At 48.6% G+C, this 21,309-nt stretch overlaps 1 protein-coding gene across 4 annotated transcripts in view; it reads left to right on the top strand.

Moving 5' to 3' along the window:
* The window catches only part of SIPA1L1 (signal induced proliferation associated 1 like 1), an 847,070-nt gene that overhangs the window by 506,785 nt on the left and 318,976 nt on the right, over nt 1-21,309 (top strand). For all 4 annotated transcript variants that reach the window (XM_086937055.1, XM_086937054.1, XM_086937056.1 and 1 more), the window contains exon 9: nt 20,874-21,031. In XM_086937055.1, the coding sequence (XP_086793181.1) occupies nt 20,874-21,031 (158 nt within the window). The remainder of the gene's footprint in view (nt 1-20,873; nt 21,032-21,309) is intronic.

Here is a 21,309-nt window from a genome sequence, read left to right on the forward strand (position 1 = left end):
GGTTGCGCTGAGTAAATTGTAAATTGTAAATTGTTGTGTCTTGTAAAGCGCACTGCTACCCGGAGGCCTCGTAGCGCTATAGACCGCTGGGGAACCCGTCCTGGCTTTCCCTGTGAGATAGTCCCTCCTGGGGGTCTCCAAGGTGAAACCAGGCATCCCCTGCGTTTGTGTGGGGCCGTTGTGGAGATGAGGCAAGCTAATGCCCAGAGTTGCCGAGTGTGATCCCTGGTCGGAGTAGGCACCGATGCGAGAATTATCAGTCCGCTGATCCTGGTCCAAGACCCTGCCGCGTCGGGAATCGAACCCTGGTCCCGGGCCGTTCTCTGCACTCGGGTCTGCCGCCTCTAACCAGTGAGCCACACCTCTCCAGTGATGCCGTGGTTGCGCTGAGTGATGCCGTGGTTGCGCTGAGTGATGCTGTGGTTGCGCTGAGTGATGCTGTGGTTGCGCTGAGTGATGCTGTGGTTGCGCTGCGTGATGCTGTGGTTGCGCTGCGTGGTGCTGTGGTTGCGCTGCGTGGTGCTGTGGTGGTGCTGTGGTGGTGCTGAGTGATGCTGTGGTGGTGCTGAGTGATGCTGTGGTGGTGCTGAGTGATGCTGTGGTGGTGCTGAGTGATGCTGTGGTGGTGCTGAGTGATGCTGTGGTGGTGCTGAGTGATGCTGTGGTGGTGCTGAGTGATGCTGTGGTGGTGCTGAGTGATGCTGTGGTGGTGCTGAGTGGTGCTGTGGTGGTGCAGAGTGGTGCTGTGGTGGTGCAGAGTGGTGCTGTGGTGGTGCAGAGTGGTGCTGTGGTGGTGCAGAGTGGTGCTGTGGTGGTGCAGAGTGGTGCTGTGGTGGTGCAGAGTGGTGCTGTGGTGGTGCAGAGTGGTGCTGTGGTGGTGCAGAGTGGTGCTGTGGTGGTGCAGAGTGGTGCTGTGGTGGTGCAGAGTGGTGCTGTGGTGGAGCAGAGTGGTGCTGTGGTGGTGCAGAGTGGTGCTGTGGTGGTGCAGAGTGGTGCTGTGGTGGTGCAGAGTGGTGCTGTGGTGGTGCTGTGGTGGTGCAGAGTGGTGCTGTGGTGGTGCAGAGTGGTGCTGTGGTGGTGCAGAGTGGTGCTGTGGTGGTGCAGAGTGGTGCTGTGGTGGTGCAGAGTGGTGCTGTGGTGGTGCAGAGTGGTGCTGTGGTGGTGCAGAGTGGTGCTGTGGTGCTGTGGTGGTGCAGAGTGGTGCTGTGGTGGTGCAGAGTGGTGCTGTGGTGGTGCAGAGTGGTGCTGTGGTGGTGCAGAGTGGTGCTGTGGTGGTGCAGAGTGGTGCTGTGGTGGTGCAGAGTGGTGCTGTGGTGGTGCAGAGTGGTGCTGTGGTGGTGCAGAGTGGTGCTGTGGTGGTGCAGAGTGGTGCTGTGGTGGTGCAGAGTGGTGCTGTGGTGGTGCAGAGTGGTGCTGTGGTGATGCAGAGTGATAATGTGGTGGTGCTGAGTGATAATGTGGTGGTGCTGAGTGATAATGTGGTGGTGCTGAGTGATAATGTGGTGGTGCTGAGTGATGATGTGGTGGTGCTGAGTGATGATGTGGTGGTGCTGAGTGATGATGTGGTGGTGCTGAGTGATGATGTGGTGGTGCTGAGTGATGATGTGGTGGTGCTGAGTGATGATGTGGTGGTGCTGAGTGATGATGTGGTGGTGCTGAGTGATGATGTGGTGGTGCTGAGTGATGATGTGGTGGTGCTGAGTGATGATGTGGTGATGCAGAGGGCAGAAAGGCACAAAAACGAGTCTAACAGAGGGCAGACGGGCAGAAAAACAAGGGAAAAACGAGTCTAACAGATGGCAGAAGGGCACAACAAGAAGCTCTTTACAAGGAACCACTTTACCTCCATAGATAGTTTCAGAGTATTAAAAAAAATCACGAGTAAAGCGATCAGGCCACCTTGTGTTCAGGCTGACATGCTGGTTGCAGGACTGAAGTAGTTTTAAGGGAAATATATTTTTTTCCAAACGGTTCAGTCACTCTGAAAGGCTAAAAAAGACGAGGAAGAGCCAGTGAAAAGAAGATTCAAGACTGCAGGAGTTGAAGTCTTATTCTGTGGTAGGCGATTAGTTTACTCCTTAATTCCAGTGTTGTATTTACCTCATGTCGCGCTCCAGTCCTCTTGGTTACCATAGCGTCCTTAAGCAGACTAGCCCTGAAGTGGCAGTACTCTCTGCAGACAGGGAAGGCAAGTCAATTTGTCTGCTCGCCCTTTGATTGCATGCTGTCTGCATTGAGCACTTAGTCCCACGAGTTAAAAAGCACTTGTCAAAAACAACAGCTTTGTTCAAGCCTGTCGTTGACTTTTTACCATGCCACGAGTCCAACACTCAGTGCTAATTCTGGTGACATGGAAATGTTGATTCAGGAACAATGTGGAAGCATTTCTTCGCAGCTCTGGCAGTACACATGCTAAAGTACCGTACCTTGTAGGCGCCCATGAGACCTGTACATGGGGGTGTTGGGAGTGAGAGAGGTGGTTGGGCAGAGCATGGAATGGCTACAGGAGGAGGAATGAGGGAGCGTTGCCGCTTAATTGAGAAAGGCTCCATTTGTGCTCAGAGGGTGGGGGAGGGCTCATAATGCGGAGAAGGAGGGGGGAAGCGAAAACAGCTTCAAGGAACACACTGCCGTGCAAAACCAAAGAAAGGCGGCACAGCTTCAAAAAGTATGTTTATCCATGCTTCCGTTGAAAGTGTTAGCCTCTGTTATAGAAAAAGCGTGGTATGCGTTCTGGGTAAAATATATATATATATTTTTAAAGCAGGCGCTGTATTAAAGATAAAGCATGGTATGCGTTTTGCAACAACAAAAAGTTTTAGCTACACAATGGGCTCTGCATCATGCCACTTCTTTTGCATGTTGGAAGCAGTAAAACATAAGGCGCGCCAGCTAGTATAAAAAACAAGTGGTTGTTTAATTTGGGTGGGAGCAGCACATATAATGGCAGAGTGAGTGGTGGGGTGAAGAATTAACACAGACGATGGGAAGGTGAGCGGAAAGAAGGAAAACGAAAGAAGCAGCACAGGCTGGAAAAAAGAAAGAAGCAGCAGCAACACTGACACTGAGATAGAAGGATGAAACGGGGGTCAGGCAGCATTTTTAAAGTGGACTTGACTAACACCGCGATTCCGTGGGAAATTATATCGGAGCAACGCTCACTGGATTAGCTACCCCTCAATCTGTAGGCTGAAAAGAGATGTTAAACCCAAAAAGATGCAAAAATTGCAGACCAAAAGTGACATAAAATGGACTAAGACTAGTTGATAATACCGCACCTGGAGCAGTTCAATCAAAGTTGTCCCATGATCCCTCCCCCACCCCCCTCCATTATGATTTCCTTCAGTGTTCGTTGTAATAGCGCAGATAATTATGGCCGCTTGGTATGCACGGGGAAGGCACCAGCACTTTGGGTGTCGTTTGTGTGAGTAAATGGGCACTTAAACTGTGAGCCGGAGATGGATTGGGTGAGGGTGGAGAGACGTGTAGAGGAGGAGGGTGTGAGGGAGAGGTATAGAGAGAGTGAGCGAGAGAGCCCTGCGATGGAGTTTACTGTCAGCTAGAGATGGAAGGGGGGAGGGTAGGAGACATGATGAGAAGCAGAGACTGAGAGAGCCGCAGCAAGAGTAAAGAGTACATGGAATTAATACTGCAAACCGGGATGGATGTGGGTGGGAGGGAGAGAGGCAGAGACAGCGAGAAACCATTGGCATTTAAACTGTCAGCCAGAGATGGGCTGCAGGAGGGTGGGGGGAGAAATCGAGGTTTCAAAGCGCCACGGGGAAAGGGTTCCTTTCAAGGCGCATGTCACGGACGTTGAGTCAACAAAAGGACAGGGGTTTCGGAAGGGGCAGGAAAAGGCCCTGTCACTCTTCCCAACTTCAAAGGGGGATGTTTTGTTCAAGTAAGTTTTCATGTATTAGCAATCACGAAAAATAATAAATTGCTTAACAGTGTCAGTTTTTGTTTCATGGGGTTTATTCAAAAGCGTGCACATTACTGTGCTGAATTTTCTTTTTCTGTGCAGATGGATAACAGTTTGAGACATGAACACTGACTGTTGTTTAAATAAAGAAGAGATAAAATGAAAGGAGACACGGCCTGCCGGCCGTGAAAGTGAAAGTACGGCCGTGCAGATGGATAACAGTTTGAGACATGAACACTGACTGTTGTTTAAATAAAGAAGAGATAAAATAAAAGGAGACACGGCCTGCCGGCCGTGAAACTGAAAGTACGGCCGGCCGGCCGTGAATAATTAGGGGAGGAGAAGCTGCTGGCGGCACCAAGCTGGGGAACAGATGGCTGGCTTTCATGTGCACGCGCTTTTTAGGTCCATGCGCTTGCGCATGGACCTAAAAGCGCACGGGCACAGCCTCAAATCGCCAGTTTTGTGAAACTCTGGATAAGCCCCTATATCTCTCGCCAGCTCGAATGCGCAAGCGCGTCGACAGGCGAGACCTAAAAAAGCTCCGCTTGGGGACTGACCAAAGCTGAAGCAGGGGCCGTCATTATTCGTGCTTTCCCGCGCTACAAACTGCTGCCTTCAAATTAAAATATGTTTCCCCCTTTTGCCGCCCTTGTCCTTTTGCCGCCCTAGGCAGCCGGCTAGTGTTGCCTAGTGGTAGAAACGGCCCTGTCTCTGACACCAGCTGCTGAGCACTTCGAATAAGTTAATCGGATGTCCCTGGGGTTACTTTGGGCTAGGTCACACTCAAAGCCACAGATTCTCTGAACCCCTGATCGGAGTCAGTTTCTCTGGTCTTTGTCTCACTATCAACCGATAGGGGTCCTTTTCTGCAGTTGCACAAGAAGGCCACCTCCTCCATAGCCTTCCGCCATTCTTGTTGAACTTCCTCTGAGGTGAGGACTACTGTGTTTCGACATCTAGGTCTACTTTGTGATCTGCATCTGTGTAGGCGTCCGCCTCATCAGGCCTGGCTGGTAACAGGCTGCGAGTGCTGATCCAGCCAATTCCTCACTTCCTGTGAGGGTCTGAAAGAATTGTGTGCCCTCTCCTGTCACTGCTCTGTTAGCTGGAAGAATCATTGCATGCACCATGCCCAGTTGTCTGAGTTTTTTTCCTTGCGTCCAGTAAGGTCTATCTTTGCCGCTGTAGTTCTCTTGAGAAATCAGAGAAAAACCTGCCAGTGTTGTTTTCCACAACAAGATAGCCTCTGCATCTAGTCTGGTGCAAGTATCCTTGTAGTAGAGCAGGTGTTCAATCATCGGACGCATCTGAGCCCAGCGGAGCGTCGACCTCGCCGGGACTTTGTGCCCACTCGCCAGGGCAAAGAACAGAGAGAGTCCCTCCCCTGCCACTTGTTCTTTGACCAATTTCAACCTCTCTTCTGCTGGTCATGTTTACAGCAGCTGTAGTAGTGTCCGGTTCCTGATCCTTTTTTCTTGATGGTTTTCTCCATAGTAACCGGGGTGCTGGGTGGGGGGTCCCCAAACTGTAAGTTGGCGCCTTCGCTGTTGTCTTGTCATGCACCAATTTTTCCAAATCTCCGGGCCTGTCTTGTAACCAGAATGCAGTCAACTCAGACGCAGCGTTACACACCCGTGCCACCCTGAGGCAGAGGTTCATCGTCCACCAAGCTTCTTTATGCTCAATCCATGCGTGAATAGTTCTTTGTTCACCCCACTATTCGTATTGAAGCACACAGGGTTGTTGTGAAGTTAATAGTGCCCTCTGCTCTGTGCTGCCTGAGATAGTGCTGAGTGTGTGATTTTCACTGATCACAGGTCACTGCCACAGACTTAATTCCCCTCTGTACCCCCCAGGGTTCTGTTGACCTGCTCTTGTCCCCCCCCTCTCCGAAGCGCTCTTCACTGCCAGAATATCTTGAAATACAGTCCAGCTGCCTGCTTCCAAGTTGGGTTTAGCGTGGGCCGCTCCAGTCTCGGAGGGAAAAACTGATCAGCTCGGCTCTCCAGCTGGATGCACCTACGGTGCATGTCCCCCCTATTTGCAGAACAGTATGTGGTGAGTCACCAAAATCCCTTCTGCAGTCACTAATGTGTCACTGCTCATGTACAGGCAGCATCTTGGGTGGCAGGTCTCATAGGTGCCATAATTGCAGCCAAGGGGAGACTTGGTGGTGGTGGTGGTGGTGGTGGGGGGGGGGAGGGTGGGGGGGGGGGGAGGGGTCGGGGGTGGTGAGATCAAGTAGTAGTTCTTTCCCCGCTTGTTAATAAGTCATAGTGCAACACCCTCTCACTGGGAAGTGTCACGAGCCACGGAGGGCTCAGAAAAGCAATCCAGGTCACTTACGCTGGCTGCAACTCAGCCCTGTGTCTGTCAAGCACGGTGCCACTGGTGGGGGGAGAAGTGAAGGCAGGAGCTATGTAGGGGGTGTGGCGCAATGGGGCCACTGTGGGTGGAATGCTGCGCCACTGATCCCAACAGTGCTTTCTCCTCGACCACTCACTGTTAGTTAGTTGGAGCCAGGCCTCTACAGCTCCTGTTGATTGCACTCTGAGCGCAGCCCGGCACCCTTCAGCTGGTCAGGCCGATTGCCGGTCCCACAGGCCGCCATCTCACATCACTGCGCCGTCTGAAGCCCAGCACTTTCAGCTGGGTAGGTCAATTCCAAGCTCCTCCGCGATTCTGGTTGCCACCGCAGTAACAGTCGTGCCTCTCAATTTCTCGCGGCCTTCATCTGTCCGGTGCTCTCCATAGTCCTGCCTCCCAGGGCCCTAGACACTTCTTTGCTAGGCTACCGTTGGGCCACCGCCTGTATTCTGGCTCTGCACCTCAGCCCCCAGGCCTTGCCACAGCTTGGCATACCTCCCAGCTCCCTGGTCTGTGTCTTTGTCGCACCAGGCATCAGTTGGTTTGCGCTGGTGAGATTGGAGGCTTGTCGCCTCCAATCTCAACTTGATGGGCGCCAGGATGGGTATCTGTAGCACTCCGCCAGGCAGACCCCAGGGTAGGGGATCGGGTCACCCCTGCTACGGAGCTCCACTCTATTTCCCAGATCTGTTCTTGCAGTCGCCATTTTGTGGCCTGATGTCTCTCTGCTTCGACCCTTATCCATAAAGGTCAGGAATCAGATGCAGTAGTCTTACACTCCTCCTCCAGGCACTGAAGTTAGTAGGGAGTGCCTGTCACACTTTGTTATGTTATATTTACTTATATAGCGCACAGCTGCCCCAGCTAAGGGTCGTCCCGGCGCTGATCCAGAGACACCGGAGAGTCAGGCACAACAGATGTTACAGTGAAGAAATAACATAACAGAGCAGTCTGGCAGAAAAGGTGGGTTTTAATGGCCTTTCTGAAAGTCAAGAGGTTATTCAGACCACGTATCTGGGGTGGTAGGGCATTCCAAAGTTTTGCTGCGATATATCGGAAGGAGTGCCCTCCCATCCGGGCTTGCTTTATTCGAGGGACCACGGCCAGATTCTGGCCTTCTGATCGTAGGGTTCGCCGAGGGCTGTACTTAGTCAGAAGGGGACATAGCATAGGAGGAGAAGCTGTTTTCAGGATTTTAAATGCAAGGCATAGAGTCTTGAAATGAATCCTCTTCTCCACAGGAAGCCAGTGGAGTTTAGTAATGGTACTGGCAGCTGACTGGAAGCGGGGGAGCCCAATCTGGGCTCTGGCGCTACATTTTGAACTCGCTGCAGTCTGCCCATCTCCGCCTGGTTGACCCCCAAAAATAGGGAGCTCGCGTAGTCCAGCCGTGAAAGAATAGCAGACTGCACCACAAGCTGGCGGTGGGGGGGGGGATCAAACATTTTTAGAACCGGCTTGAGGTTCCGCGAGATCCCAAAGCACGTAGCAGTAACTTTCTTAGTGTGATGAACGAAATTCAGCGGCGAGTCGATCCAGATTCTGAGGTTTTTTACCTCGCTTTTAAGTACTGGGGGGCTGCCAAGAATGTCCGGCCACCATTTGTCTCCCCATACCGAACCCTCTTTACCCACCAGCAGGACCTCGGGTTTTCTCGACATTAAGCTGTAGGCAGTTTGCTGTCATCCAATTGGTTACAGCTGTAAGGCTTTGTTTGAAGTTGTGCGCGCTCAGCCCATACTCGTCACTCAGCATCACCACCAGCTGAGTGTCGTTCGCATATGAGACTATCGATAGCTCCCACCGTTTGGCGACCTCAGCCAGTGGTTGGACGTAGAGATTAAAAAGCGTCGGACTGAGCGCCGATCCCTGGGGGACGCCCTGCTCGATAACCCGTTCATTAGAGAGGAACGGAGGGGTAGAGTCCCGGAAGGGTCTTCCAGTCAGGAATGCCCTAAACCATTCAAGAGCCTGTCCCGTAATCCCTGCCTTCTTCAATCGTTATAGCAGGACCTCGTGTGAGACCGTATCGAAGGCAGCACTGAGATCTAATAAAATCAGTGCTGTCGTCTGGCCGGAGTCCAAAACGGTCCGGAGATGTTCCGTCACACTCAGGAGTGCAGTTTCGGTGCTGTGGCCCGCACGAAAGCCATGTCGGGAGGCATCTAGGGTATTATTGGCACAAAGAAATTTCTTCGAAATTGTCGTCAAGATGGTATTGACGTGAGACTCTGCCACCTTGGCCGGCGAAGGTAGCAATGAAATAGGCCTAAAATTCCGTGGCCTAGTGGGGTCCAGTGTGGGTTTTTTAATGATGGGGGACACCCATGCCTTCTTCCATCTAGTGGGTATTGTGGCTGTGGAAAACGAAGAATTGATAATCTCTCGGAGGGGATTGAGGACCAGTGCATCTGCTTCTCTGAAATGCGTGGGTTTTAGAGGATCTGCTGGGGAACCTGATTTAATTTTCCCACAAAGTCTAAGAAACTCCCCGTGACTCATGTCAGGTATACTCATAAGTCTGTGGGTTTGCACGCCTTTAGAAGGGGTGAGACTTGATGTATCTGGGAATGAGTTCTATATCTTCCGGACTTTGTCAATGAGAAAAGAGGCCAAATTCTCACAGTGAGTGTTGGAGGCCATTGTCTCCTCGACCGCTTTTTTGGCGCTAAGATCCTTGAGGATCTTGAAGATGATTTTAGAGGGGTCCTGACTCATGCTAATCTCGGTGGCGTAATATGCGGCTCGCGTCCTACAGGTGTTTCTGTGGTAGTTTTTTAGTATCACGTATTGGGTCTTTAGCACTGGGTCATAAGATTTCCTCCATTTACACTCCGCCGATTTACATTTTTTCCTGAGGATGGTAAGCGCCGCATTGAACCAGGGCCTGGACTTCTGGGTGCGCGCCCTGATCCAGACTGCCGGGATCAATACATCCAGGGCCTGTGTTAGCCAGCTACAGAAATTTTCGTAGCCCTGTTCGGTGTGGTCACTGCCCTTGGGAGGGTTAGCTTTAAGTAGGATGTAAAAGTCTTCTAGTCGTAGCTTCCTCCAAGGGCGCTTCAGCACCCTTTGGGTCAAATTCATGTTAGGGGTGTCGTGTATAGGTAAGGACATAATCACCAACATATGGTCGGTCCAGTTCATGGGAATTGGCGCTTCTACTGTAGCTTCCTCTAGGTTAGTAAAAATAGAGTCTAAGAGATGTCCCCCTCTGTGAGTAGAACCCTTTACTAGCTGGCAAAGTTGGAATGCGGCTAGGTCGGCTAACAAGCCGCTGATCTTTTTGTCCGTAGTCATATCGAAATGGATGTTAAGATCTCCAAAGATGTTAAAATTGGCGGTGCCTATTACTAAGGAGCAGACTGTCTCTAATAAAGGTTTAGTGAAGCTACTATCCTGCCCAGGGGGTCTATAAATCAAGATGCCTGACAGTTAGGTGGGGGGTTATCCTGATACTGTATCGAGCACATTCACTTCCCTCAGTATCCAGCTTGGTAAACTGGCTTGAGTATTGGGATCTAACCATCACAGCAATACCTCCGCCTTTACATTGTCAATTCAGCAGGTGGGTAGAGTATCCTGTAGGAGTAGCCAAGTTAACTGAGTTCGTCATCTTGCACCCAGGTCTCTGTAAGAAACATAAGAAACAGGATGTCAAGAGAGCGATCCCTGACTAGATCATGGATTTCCATGTAGTGCCTTGCTAGGGATCTTATGTTAAGCTGTGCTACCAGAATTTGTTGTTGGGGGCAGGCAGTAGTGAGAGGCAAAGGTGTAGTGGGTTCAGGGAAAGTGTACCCACAAGTGCATTTTATGCTGCCCCTCAGATGTTGTGGTGATGTCCTAGCACATAAGATTACCTGGGTGTTAAGCTCTAGAAGAGCCTCCCTGGTAGAGGTATGTCCACCCTTCTGCTCCCAGCCGGGGTCCCTGGCGAGAGGCGACGTACTGGCGCAGATGGGCTTGTCTTGGGCGCGTCTTTGGCGCGCCAATGGCGTGCCCACTGCACATGCCCGCTGCGCGCTCGGATGGACATCCTATTTAAATGAGAGGGCCCGTCTGACTGGTGCAGGATGCACAGCGGAAGTCTGGTCACTTCCGGTGTGTTCTTGTGCTCAACTTACCTCCACTTTGAGCTTCTCCTGGACCGTTTATTAATTTCAGGATTACGTTGGATGGGAATCTATTGGCTGGAGCACCACTTTGTGTTTCCTACGCTTACGTCAGGCCACACCCCCAACTTTGAACTACATGTTAGCCAAATTCAATGTGAACATTGTTGATTAGAGTCTCACTCTCTAAGTATCTACTCTCCCACTATTTATTGGTAGGGGCGCCTTGACAATAATGGATCATATCATATTTCTTTATCGAACTCTTTAATAACTTGTCAAGCTTCAGACTAAGGAAAGGTGTATTAGTAACTATAATCCTTTGATATTAACTTCACTAATTGCATTACGCCAGGAACCTATGGTGGTGAGTGTTCAGTACACTGAAATAAATGGGATAAGGATGAAATGAGCAGGAGTTAATGCAGACGTTTTTTTACTTGTATTATATTTAGAATTTGTAATCAGGATATAATCTGCTTAGACTTGGCTACAGATTATCCTTCTGCGAAACAAGCTCATGTAAATCTATTGAGAGCTATTCACTTGTTGCTAATGAAACCTTGACAATGTAATATCCGGGATCCCAAAGGATGGTTGCATAATACATGTATAACTGCTAATAGAAATTTGAATAAGGCCCTTCGTACAAAACAAAGGCATAGGGTAAAAATCCACTAATTAAGATCAAAATGCAAGCAAGCTCTTTCAGTAAGGAATTAGCAGTTACAAGTAGCATGGTCTAAATTATTGCAGGCTGCCAATAATAGTAATTTCATTTTGTTCTGGAAAGCAGTAAATGCCCCTTTTTTTAACGAAGCAAAGTGCTCCCATCTATAGATTCCTTGTTATCTTCACAAAACTCGATCATTTTACTATTATTTTCAATCTCTTAATGCGGAAACTATTTTACCTCGTATTGATTTGTTACTCTTGCAGACTAAAGGGCCGATTATGATGGTGGACGGACCTGAGTCCGTCCGCCACCATAGAGTTGGAGGGACCGTCCGCAGGGGCTGCGGAGGTCTCTGTGCAGATTAGGATGTGACCACCAGGGTGGCGGTCACATCCTCAATCTTTAACATTGCGGCGGGTGCAGCTTCAAGCTGCACCCGCCGCAATGTTAAAAATGCATGCACAGCATTTGCGTGCACAAAGCAGCAGGCACCGCGCGGTGCCTGCCGCTTTGTCCACGCAAATGCAGGGGGTACCATAGGTACCCCCCATGTGCTCCCCCCACACCCCCCGTCACCAAGGGCCCCCGAAGGCAATCTCCATATGCTTTTCCACGGCGGAAAAGCCGCAGTGGAAAAGCATATGTTTTCCGCCATCCTAATATGGCTGACGGTGTCTGACAGACACCGCCAGCCATGTTAGAGCTTTTCCGCTGCGGTCGGAAGGTGACCGCGGCGGAAAAGCTGCGGACGGATTTTGAGACCCACCGCCATCCTAATTTGGCGGTGGGTCTTCTGTGCCTCCGCAGCGGTTTTCCCGCATCCACCGCCGGCCCGGAGGATGCGGGAAAACCGCCATCCTAATTAAGCCCTAAGTTTGTATTTACAATTAACGAAGTTAACATTAAATTTAAAATAAATGCACTAATGAAAAGGCCTCCGGCCCGACTGTGTCCCGGTGGACATATACAAACATCTTCTTAAAGTCCAGGCTCTAGTTTCAACTATGGTTTTAAATGGAGCAGTAACCGGTTTCCACCCTCCGTCATGGCCAGAGGCAGTAATAATTCCTATTTTTAATAAGGGTAACAAAAAAATTTCATCCTGTTAGCTTCCCATATCCCTTCTTGACGCCTCGGCCAAGCTATGAGGGAGTCTTATTCTTGGGAGGCTAGAGCTCTGGGCAGAAAAACAGTCTATATTAAGTCCGGCTCAGTTTGGTTTCAGTAAGGGATTGAGAACTGTAAAGCAGGCACTGAATCTTACCCTGTTAATAGGAAAATACATGAAGGTGAATGGTGGGTATCTGCATCTTTGTTTTAAGGATCTGAGTAGCACATTTGACTTGGTTAATCATTATAAGCTTTGGACCACCATGAGATCATTAGAAGTGTCAGAGGAATTTATTATTTTACTTGCCTGGATGTATGCAAATTTAATTGCAAGGGTACGTGGTGACCCCTAAGGGCAGTGATAATGCTAGTGGTAAATGCCTACTTACCAGTCTCATGGTGCACTCGCTTCGGAGTCACAGAGAATGTAGGATTACTGCCAAAGCTCGCCCCAAACGAAGGGTGGCAATGACCCGAAATACATTTAAAATTTGTAAATTTTTGCAGGAAAAATCTTAATCTTCAATGGATATGATTAAACTTTGAATAGTTTCTTCTGAAATTTTGATGTACGATCACAATGGTGGGAAATGCAAGAATGGGAATTAAGGAATAAAAGTCATTTTGGTTAAATGTTTGGATGAGTTGAGGTTTAATCTTTGTCAAATATGATTCAACCTATTTTCACAACTGTGGATTCCTGCCCTGGTACTTGGTGAGTAGGTTTTTACCACTTATGAGATTGTCAGAACTTGTGTTGTTGGGACAGGGAACCCTCAGAGATGAGCACGCGATACAGCAGTATACATTTTTGATACCCATATAACTTAAAACAGAGTGCATGTCTTACTGATTTAGACTTCCCAGCAGGGGAGTACACACCACCTTTTGGGACAAAGTGGGGTTTAATGCAGGGTTATGTACTGGCACCCTTCCTCTTCCTTTATATCAATGAGGTGGAGGCAGAACTCCAGGCACTTCTGAATGCCTTAGCATGGGGTATCTGAAGGTCCCTGGCTTACTATATCCGGATGTTGCTGTTTTACTTTTGCAAATAGCAAAAGATTGCAAAAGCTTATTGACTCTTTCACTGCATATATGAAGGACAGATACCTAAAGTTTAACATGAAGAAATGTTTTCCAGTGGTCATGAGAAAGGTAGTTCTAAGACGTGTCCATACCACAAACATGGAGTGTATGTAGCGAGAATCTCGACATTCTCATGCTTGTGCATTCAGTTCACTGACTCAAATATGTGGTCCAACCGCAGAAGTTAGTCCATGTCAGTACAAACCCAATAAGATCAATGGAAGGAGTGTTTAGGTTTGCTGCTAACTGAGGGTCTAAACTATTAAGAGAAATGTTGGCCATATATAAAAGCAAGTGTCTTGCTTGGGCTTTATATGGGGCAGGCCTTAGAGGTTTTGATGTAAATATGAGTGCATGAAATGGCAAGAAAATCAGTTCCTTGGGTGATTATTACCCTTGCCACAATCCGCTTTGGAATCCCGTATCCCCTAGGAGCTGGGTATGTCTCATATTGAAAATACTATGTTTAAATCAGCTCTTCTACAGAAGGTGGTGTGGTCTAAACCAGAGACATTGTAAAAGCTTGTCTCACTGTGGAACCATGCCTTTGAGATCACCTGGCTTTATTACACTCAAGCCCTCATTATACAAGCTGGATGATTGCAGTCTTTTACAGATCTCAACGACCGTAACCCGCTACTCAAAATAAATGTAATGCTATCACTTATTGAAAGAAACCCAATCACCACCGAAGACACCATCCGCCTAATGAATTCCTTCCACTCTGGCTCGCCAACCGACCCTTGTCCCCACCACATCTTCAACAAAGCAGACTCCATCATCGCACCACATCTCCGTGATGTTATCAACTGCTCCTTCAACTCTGCTACCTTCCCAGAAAGCTGGAAACACGCCGAAGTCAGCGCCCTCCTGAAGAAACCCACAGCAGACCCCTCAGAACTCAAAAACGACCGCCCAATATCCCTCCTCCCTTTCCCGGCAAAAGTCATTGAGAAAGCCGTCAATAGCCAACTCGCCGCCTTCCTCGAATCCAACAACTCCCTCGATCCCTCACAGAACGGCTTTCGAGCCAAACACAGCACCGAAACCGCCCTCATCGCAGCCACAGACGATATCCGAACACTACTGGACAACGGAGAAACAGTGGCCCTCATTCTACTCGACCTCTCCGCCGCCTTCGACACAGTCTGTCATAGCACCCTCACACAACGCCTCAACAACATCGGAATACATGGAAAAGCACTGAACTGGATCACCTCGTTCCTCGCAGGAAGAACCCAGAGAGTAAGACTTCCGCCATTCAAATCAGAGGCTACCGAAGTCATCTGCGGTGTACCACAAGGTTCATCACTCAGTCCCACCCTCTTCAACGTTTACATGAGTCCACTTGCATCCATCGCGCGTCTTCACAACCTTAACATCATCTCCTACGCTGACGACACCCAGCTGATCCTTTCCCTCACCAAAGACCCGAACTCCGCCAAAACCAACCTTCACGAAGGCATGAAAGAAGTAGCCAAATGAAGGAAAAACAGCCGCCTAAAACTTAACTCAGACAAAACGGAGGTGCTCATCCTAGGATCTTCCCCCTCTGCATGGACTCATGGTGGCCTTCAGCTCTGGGCACAGCACCCATACCCTCAGATCACGCACGCAACCTGGGCTTCATCCTAGATTCCTCACTCTCGATGACCAGACAAGTCAATGCCGTCTCATCCTCCTGCTTCAGCGTACTTCGTATGCTCAAAAAAATCTTCCGCTGGATCCCCTCCGAGACAAGAAAGACTGTCACCCACGCACTAGTCACGAGTCGACTGGACTACGGAAACACCCTCTACGCCGGAATTGCAGCCAAACTACAGAAAAAACTCCAACGCATCAACGAGACTCATCTTGGACATCCCTCGCCGAAATCACATTACCGGCCACCTGAAAGACCTCCACTGGCTCCCCGTCAACAAGAGAATAACATTCCGTCTCCTCACCCACGCACACAAGGCCCTCTACAAACGAGGGCCCGAATGCCTCAACTCTCGACTATCCTTCTACACACCCAACCGCCATCTGAGATCCTCCAATCAAGGCCTCGCCGCAGTTCCGCATATCCAAAGATCCACCATGGGAGGTAAATCCTTCTCCTACCTGGCGGCCAAGACCTGGAGCTCACTCCCCACCCACCTCCGCCTTACACAGAACCACATCTCCTTCGAAAAGAACTTAAAACCTGGCTATTCGATAAATAATAAACCCATCCCCAAGCGCCTTGAGACCCTCTGGGTGAGTAGTGCGCGATATAAATTCCTGAACTTGAACTTGAACTATTGAATATTCGTACGGAATCAAATCATGCATGCTTAATGTCTTGAATTTGTACCATAGATGTATTCTAACGTGGTTACTATTAGGCCTTGTACATCATATTGTGGCTTTCCCTAAAATGAGACAATGGAACAAGGAAAATCTCCCTTGCGTCTGTGATGGGACATCATTACAAACTACGCTGCACTTTGTTCTATTCTGTATGTTTTATTTGAAGCTAAGACAGCGTTATTTAAAACCACGTATTGGTATGTAGTGCTGCAATAAGCTATGTATTGCACACAATCCAAATTAGAAAATGTGTAACTCCTCTGTAGAATATGAATTTTGAATCGCTTGATTTCTTATGTTTACTGTTTTGTATGTATTTTGAAAATAGCTTTTAATCACTTGCTTTATTGTTCTTTAATTGTTTATATATTTATAAATGGAGTAGAGATTAAATGAATTGACTTGTCTTGCCTTTGCGTTCTGTTTTAAAAATGTGTTTGAAATGTCCACACCCTGCTCATTTTAAGCAATGTTAATATAGTAGAGATAGCGAACACGAAAGTTAAATGTTTGTTCATTCTGATGCAACTCACATTTCTCTAGTGAATGCAGGAGAGCAGAGACAAATATTCAGGATCCTACTACTCAAGATCTTTGATTAGTAACTATTTCCGTCATATAAAGTTCATTGTCCTTATAAGCATGAGTTAGCGGGTGTACCAAGAGTAATGGCTTTGTTGGAGTTGCTTGGTGATAAATGCCTTAGTAGGGCTTTAAATCGCCCTCTGACTTTTTCACTCACCCAGCTTCCTCAGGTGCAGTACTGTGCACAAAGCAAATACCTGGTTCTTAATAGTTTAGTAAATGGTCTTAATTAAAAAAAAGTATGCTGTATTGGCAAAGGAAATAGTGTGATCATAGACTGGATTGGTACTACTAAATGATGGCTTTTTTCACAGAGGCAGCTCATACACTTGACAAGTTGATGACTTATTGAAAGAAAATGCTAACATCCCATCCAAGAGTAACAGTAGCGCTTTTAAATGCTTGCATATGGCGACTAAGGAGAAGGAAAAAGTATGCAAACTGTTAGAACTGGGATTTCTGGTTGGCTAAGGCTGACGCCAAAGCCAGGCAGATACCATCATTCTAGTCGGGGCAAGGGAGTCACACGCCAAGATAACCCCTGCTCACCCCCTTGGTAGCTTGACACAAGCAGACAGGCTTATCCCGGAGGCAATGTGTAAATCAATTGCGCATGCACACAACAGCAACAACATCCTAGGCACACTACAAAAGGAACTCCACACAAGGTTATATAAAAATAACTTTTGTATTGTCAAAACATATCAGATCGTAATCACACAATATACATTGTGCCAACTAGCACGGGCAATATTCACAAGTGATTTGCACCAGGACAGGGCCACATGGGCCACTGTCAGAATCAGCACTTAGTAGAAATAGCACTTCTAGAACTTAGAATAAGTATAGCACAAAATAACAATTGTAGGTCACAACCAGTAACCACTGGTAACAGGTAAGTACACACTACGCAATACTAATAACCATATGCCTAGATCACGCATGGACACATAACCTCTCTAGTATAAACTATACTAGGCAAAACACAACCACCTAAGAATGAAATACATTTAGGGGTATAGGTCAGAAGCATTACACATGATGCATAGAAACATTCAGAGGTGTAGGTAAGACACATAATGCATAAACACACATTCAGAGGTGTCACAGGCATATTGGCATAGCACATTACGCATAACTCACATTTGGGCCTAACCGGTAAAAATACAGTAGGCAATCTCCTCACTAGTCTAAACACATTAGTCTCTGCCTCCTAAGAATAAATCCTATTTAGGGGCGTAACTCAGAGTGAAAACATCTCACTAGCATAAACCTACATAGGTAAAATAACCTCACAATCCCATTGCGCAAACATCACCTTAGGCAATTACTATCATAAACATAGAAAAAGCACATTATGCAAAAATCACATTAGGGCCTTGCACCCTACCCACATACCAGCCCCCTGGCCAACTGGCCATCCAACAAGGGGACTCAAGAGCCCTGTGTCCAGAATGTCAGGGTGCGCTGCCAATGCAGCGCCAGTCAGGGGTGCGCCACCGGCGCAAACCTAAACGTTGCAGCTGCCCACTACTTGCTGGGCAGCTGATGACAGTAACAGGGCCTAAACGTTGCAGCTGGTACTAAGTGCTGTGCAGCTGTAGAAGGCCTGGCACCTCTGTGCCATCTGTGTCCCTCGGAAGGACTCTCTGTTTCGCATTGCGCCTAAACGGTGTAGCTGCCCACTACTTGTTGGGCAGCGGGAGACAAAACTGCGACAGGGGCTCTCCCTAGCCCCTAGAACAAATCTGCGCCATCTGTTGGAGCCCCACAGGCTCTGAAACTCTGCGCACGTTGGATCCACACAGGCTCTGACACAGCACATGCCCAAACGTTGGAGCCACACAGGCTCTACATTAAAATACGCCACCAGGAGCACTCCAGCTCCTAAATGAATGGTGCGCCCTCCATAGACAGAGCCCTGGAGCCCTCAGGCTCTGAAAACAACAGTGCCCCTGGGAGCACTCTGGCTTCTAAAACAAGCATGCCCCCAAAATACTGTGGAGCGTTGTGAGGGACATGGGCCTTTTAAATAAAGTGTGCCTCAGCATTGGAGTCATCCTAGACTTGGTAAAACCGTTGGGGCGGCCCACTGCCATCCGGGGCAGCGCTAACTGCACCACGGTCACTGTGCCTTTCTCCGTCACCAACAGTAGCCCCCTACGGAGCCACACGGGGCTCAGCTAGATGCTGCCAATACACTGGGAGCAGCCCACTGCCAAACAGGGCCGCTCCAACTTGTGCCCTCAACAGGCACCGCGACATCCGCCCGGAGCTTCCCACCTACCCCCAGCCCTTCAACACTCACCGGGCTGGTCGGGGGGGGGGGGGGCTCTGCTTCACTCGCGGCTTCCTCTCCTATCCGGCCGCACATCCTGGTTGGCGGCCCCGGGGCTCTCCACAGCTACGGGAGCCCCGGGCCGTGGGAGCACGTCACTTCTTCTCTCCCGAGGAGGCGGGGTGGGCTCCCGACCTCCTCTCTCTCGTGGCACCACTTCCGCCTCATGGCAGGCCCGCCCCCGTCGGGCCTGCCTGTCTTCCGATTTTGCCGCAATCGCGGCAGGGATCACTTCAAGGGGGCATCACGAGGGGTTGGCACCCTTGAATCTCAAAATAAACGTAGAAGCGAGGTGGGCACTCGCTAAGGGGCAGATAAACGGGGTGGCACCCGTATATAAAAAATGAAGCAATTACCGCATAACGCAGGGTGGGCACCTGCGAGGGGCACGTAAAGGGCAGGAGCGCTTCCCTCCTCGGGAAAACGACAGCGCTCTGCCCAGAAATGAGAAATAAAGCGCCCTCAAGGACCTAGGGGCACAGACAGCACCATGCCCCTCAGGAATGACCTCTACAACAAGAAGGGTCCCCAGCAATCTAGCCCCCGTAGGTGAGGAGGACAAGAGGGTCCCACAAAGTCCTGGATCATCAAAAGATGGAGCAAGCAGCTCCCAAGAACAAAGAAAAGTCCTCCAGCCTCCTAGTCCAGCAGACATCCAGGCAGCCAGGGGCTGGGCAGGGCCCAGGGAGGCAAGCCTTCCCCTGGGCCCAAGCAGTAGCACGTCCCTGGTAGATTCCAGTCAGAAACAAGAACATTGTCACAGCACCCTTTTTATCCTCAAAATCCTTTGTCTAGCAGGGTGCAAGCAGTGTGAGAACCAGCTACAACTGGTTACATGGAACTGCTTTCACTGGCCAGGCTAGGGACATTAGACGCACCACAGGGGGTGGAGCCAGCATTGTGGAGGGAAAGCCCAGCCCTATTCAGGTCCCAGGTGTACCCCTTGCTTCCTGTAGAAAGTGGTATCTTCCTTTCTCATCACCCAACCAAACAGGAAGAATGGCTGTGTAGACTGATTTCTACATGAGCAATGTCTTACCATATCAACAGTACATGAACGGGAAGAGTGAATGATCGGCTCTTTGTGGGCTTTGCCAGAGTCAAGACAGTAAAGGTGGTGACCAAGTGCCGTATTTCTGTTGGTTTACTGTTTGTATTAAAATCGACTATGCCTTTACCAAGAGTCCTGCTAATTATATTATAAATTCAGGAGCACAAAAACCAGGGTGCAAAAGAAAAAAGTTCAACAGATGTTCTGAAATTGAGGTACTGGAGTGCTCCGAAACATGACTATTTAGGTGTTGGGTTACTCCACTTCTCTGTTACCTTTTCTTGACATGCATTACAACTGTGTCCCTAGGCTGATTTCTTTTCCCTAACGGTACTGGCCACCAGTTCTGGATCTGTAGAGATGCTGGGTTAGCTGTAAATGCTAGACCATAAGGCTAGACTATGTTCTGTTTTAATCTAGCCTGGCAAAACCCAAAACACAGGTGACACTCACTTTATGGTCATTACGGTAAGATGTCTCGTTTCCAAAAGGGTCCGACATCTCCAGCAGGTTGTTATTGAGATTAAAGGTAAAGCGAGCAATTGCATCTTCGACACATTAAAGCATTTTTGTGTGGTCTCTGCATGAATGTACATATATATTTTAAATTAAATACTGATTTACATACAGAACTTGGATCCTGTAAATTATATTTGTTAGCAGGAACTTTAGCAAGACAAAGAAGTTCTCGAATCCCTTACATTTTCAGTTGCATTGCAACAATGTTATAATGAGGAAGACGTCTTTGTGTTTTTTTGTTTTGAGTATCCCAAACTTTTCGCAGAACCTACTGCTTTCATAAACCTTCAAACATTCACAACCAGCTACTAGAGGTAGTAGGAACGGCAGTAATCTGTATAAATGCTGTAATCTGTCTCGCTGCCTTCCCCGTCTCACAAGCTTCCACCCTTCCTCTTTTCGGGGGCTCAGGGGCGGGGTTGCTTAGAATTTGTTGATGAACTTTGAAGTTTGTAAGCCGTTGTAGAATTTGTTGCATGGTTGATGAAATTATGGTCTGGGTTACCATATTGGTTTGACCCAGTTCAAATGTGGCTCTGGCCTGGCCTGGATGTTTAGAGTATTGGCCTTTCTTTGAAAAGGATATTGAAGCATTTTTATAAAGGAGTACACTTTTACCACTCTTTTTTGCTTTTGCTGTCCCTTGGAGAAACATTACCTAACAATGAAAACAGAAGCTTTGCAAATTCAATAAAGGCATTCTTTGCTTTAGTGTCCCTCAGTTGAGCACAACTCCTAAATGTTGGTTGTGTTTTGTTTTGTAGCTCCTGAGGAAGCGCCACATTGGAAATGACATTGTGACAATAGTTTTCCAGGAGCCGGGAGCAGAGCCGTTCACTCCAAAGAACATTCGGTCTCACTTCCAGCATGTGTTCGTCCTCGTGAGAGCCCACAGCCCTGGCACTGATGGAGCCTGTTACAGGTATCTGCATTCTTCTCAAATCTTCAGTCTCACTGGGTAGGGACCAGCCCTGATGGCCTGAAGAAGGATATTCATTTAGTAAATGTGGTGTGAGTTCTTGTGACGTCTTTGCTCTGTTATACATTCATGGAGGGGGAGGTGCCTTCCCTCAAAGAACCGCAAACCTGCCTCTTACTGTCTTTTTTTACATTGCTGAGGATTTGCGACTGTTCAAATGATTGGCCTCTACTTTTTGATGAATTTTTTGTATTGTAATCTATTCTGATACAAGACCTGCT

This window comes from Lissotriton vulgaris, chromosome 9, assembly GCF_964263255.1.
Source record: "Lissotriton vulgaris chromosome 9, aLisVul1.2, whole genome shotgun sequence".
Lineage (NCBI taxonomy): Eukaryota > Metazoa > Chordata > Amphibia > Caudata > Salamandridae > Lissotriton > Lissotriton vulgaris.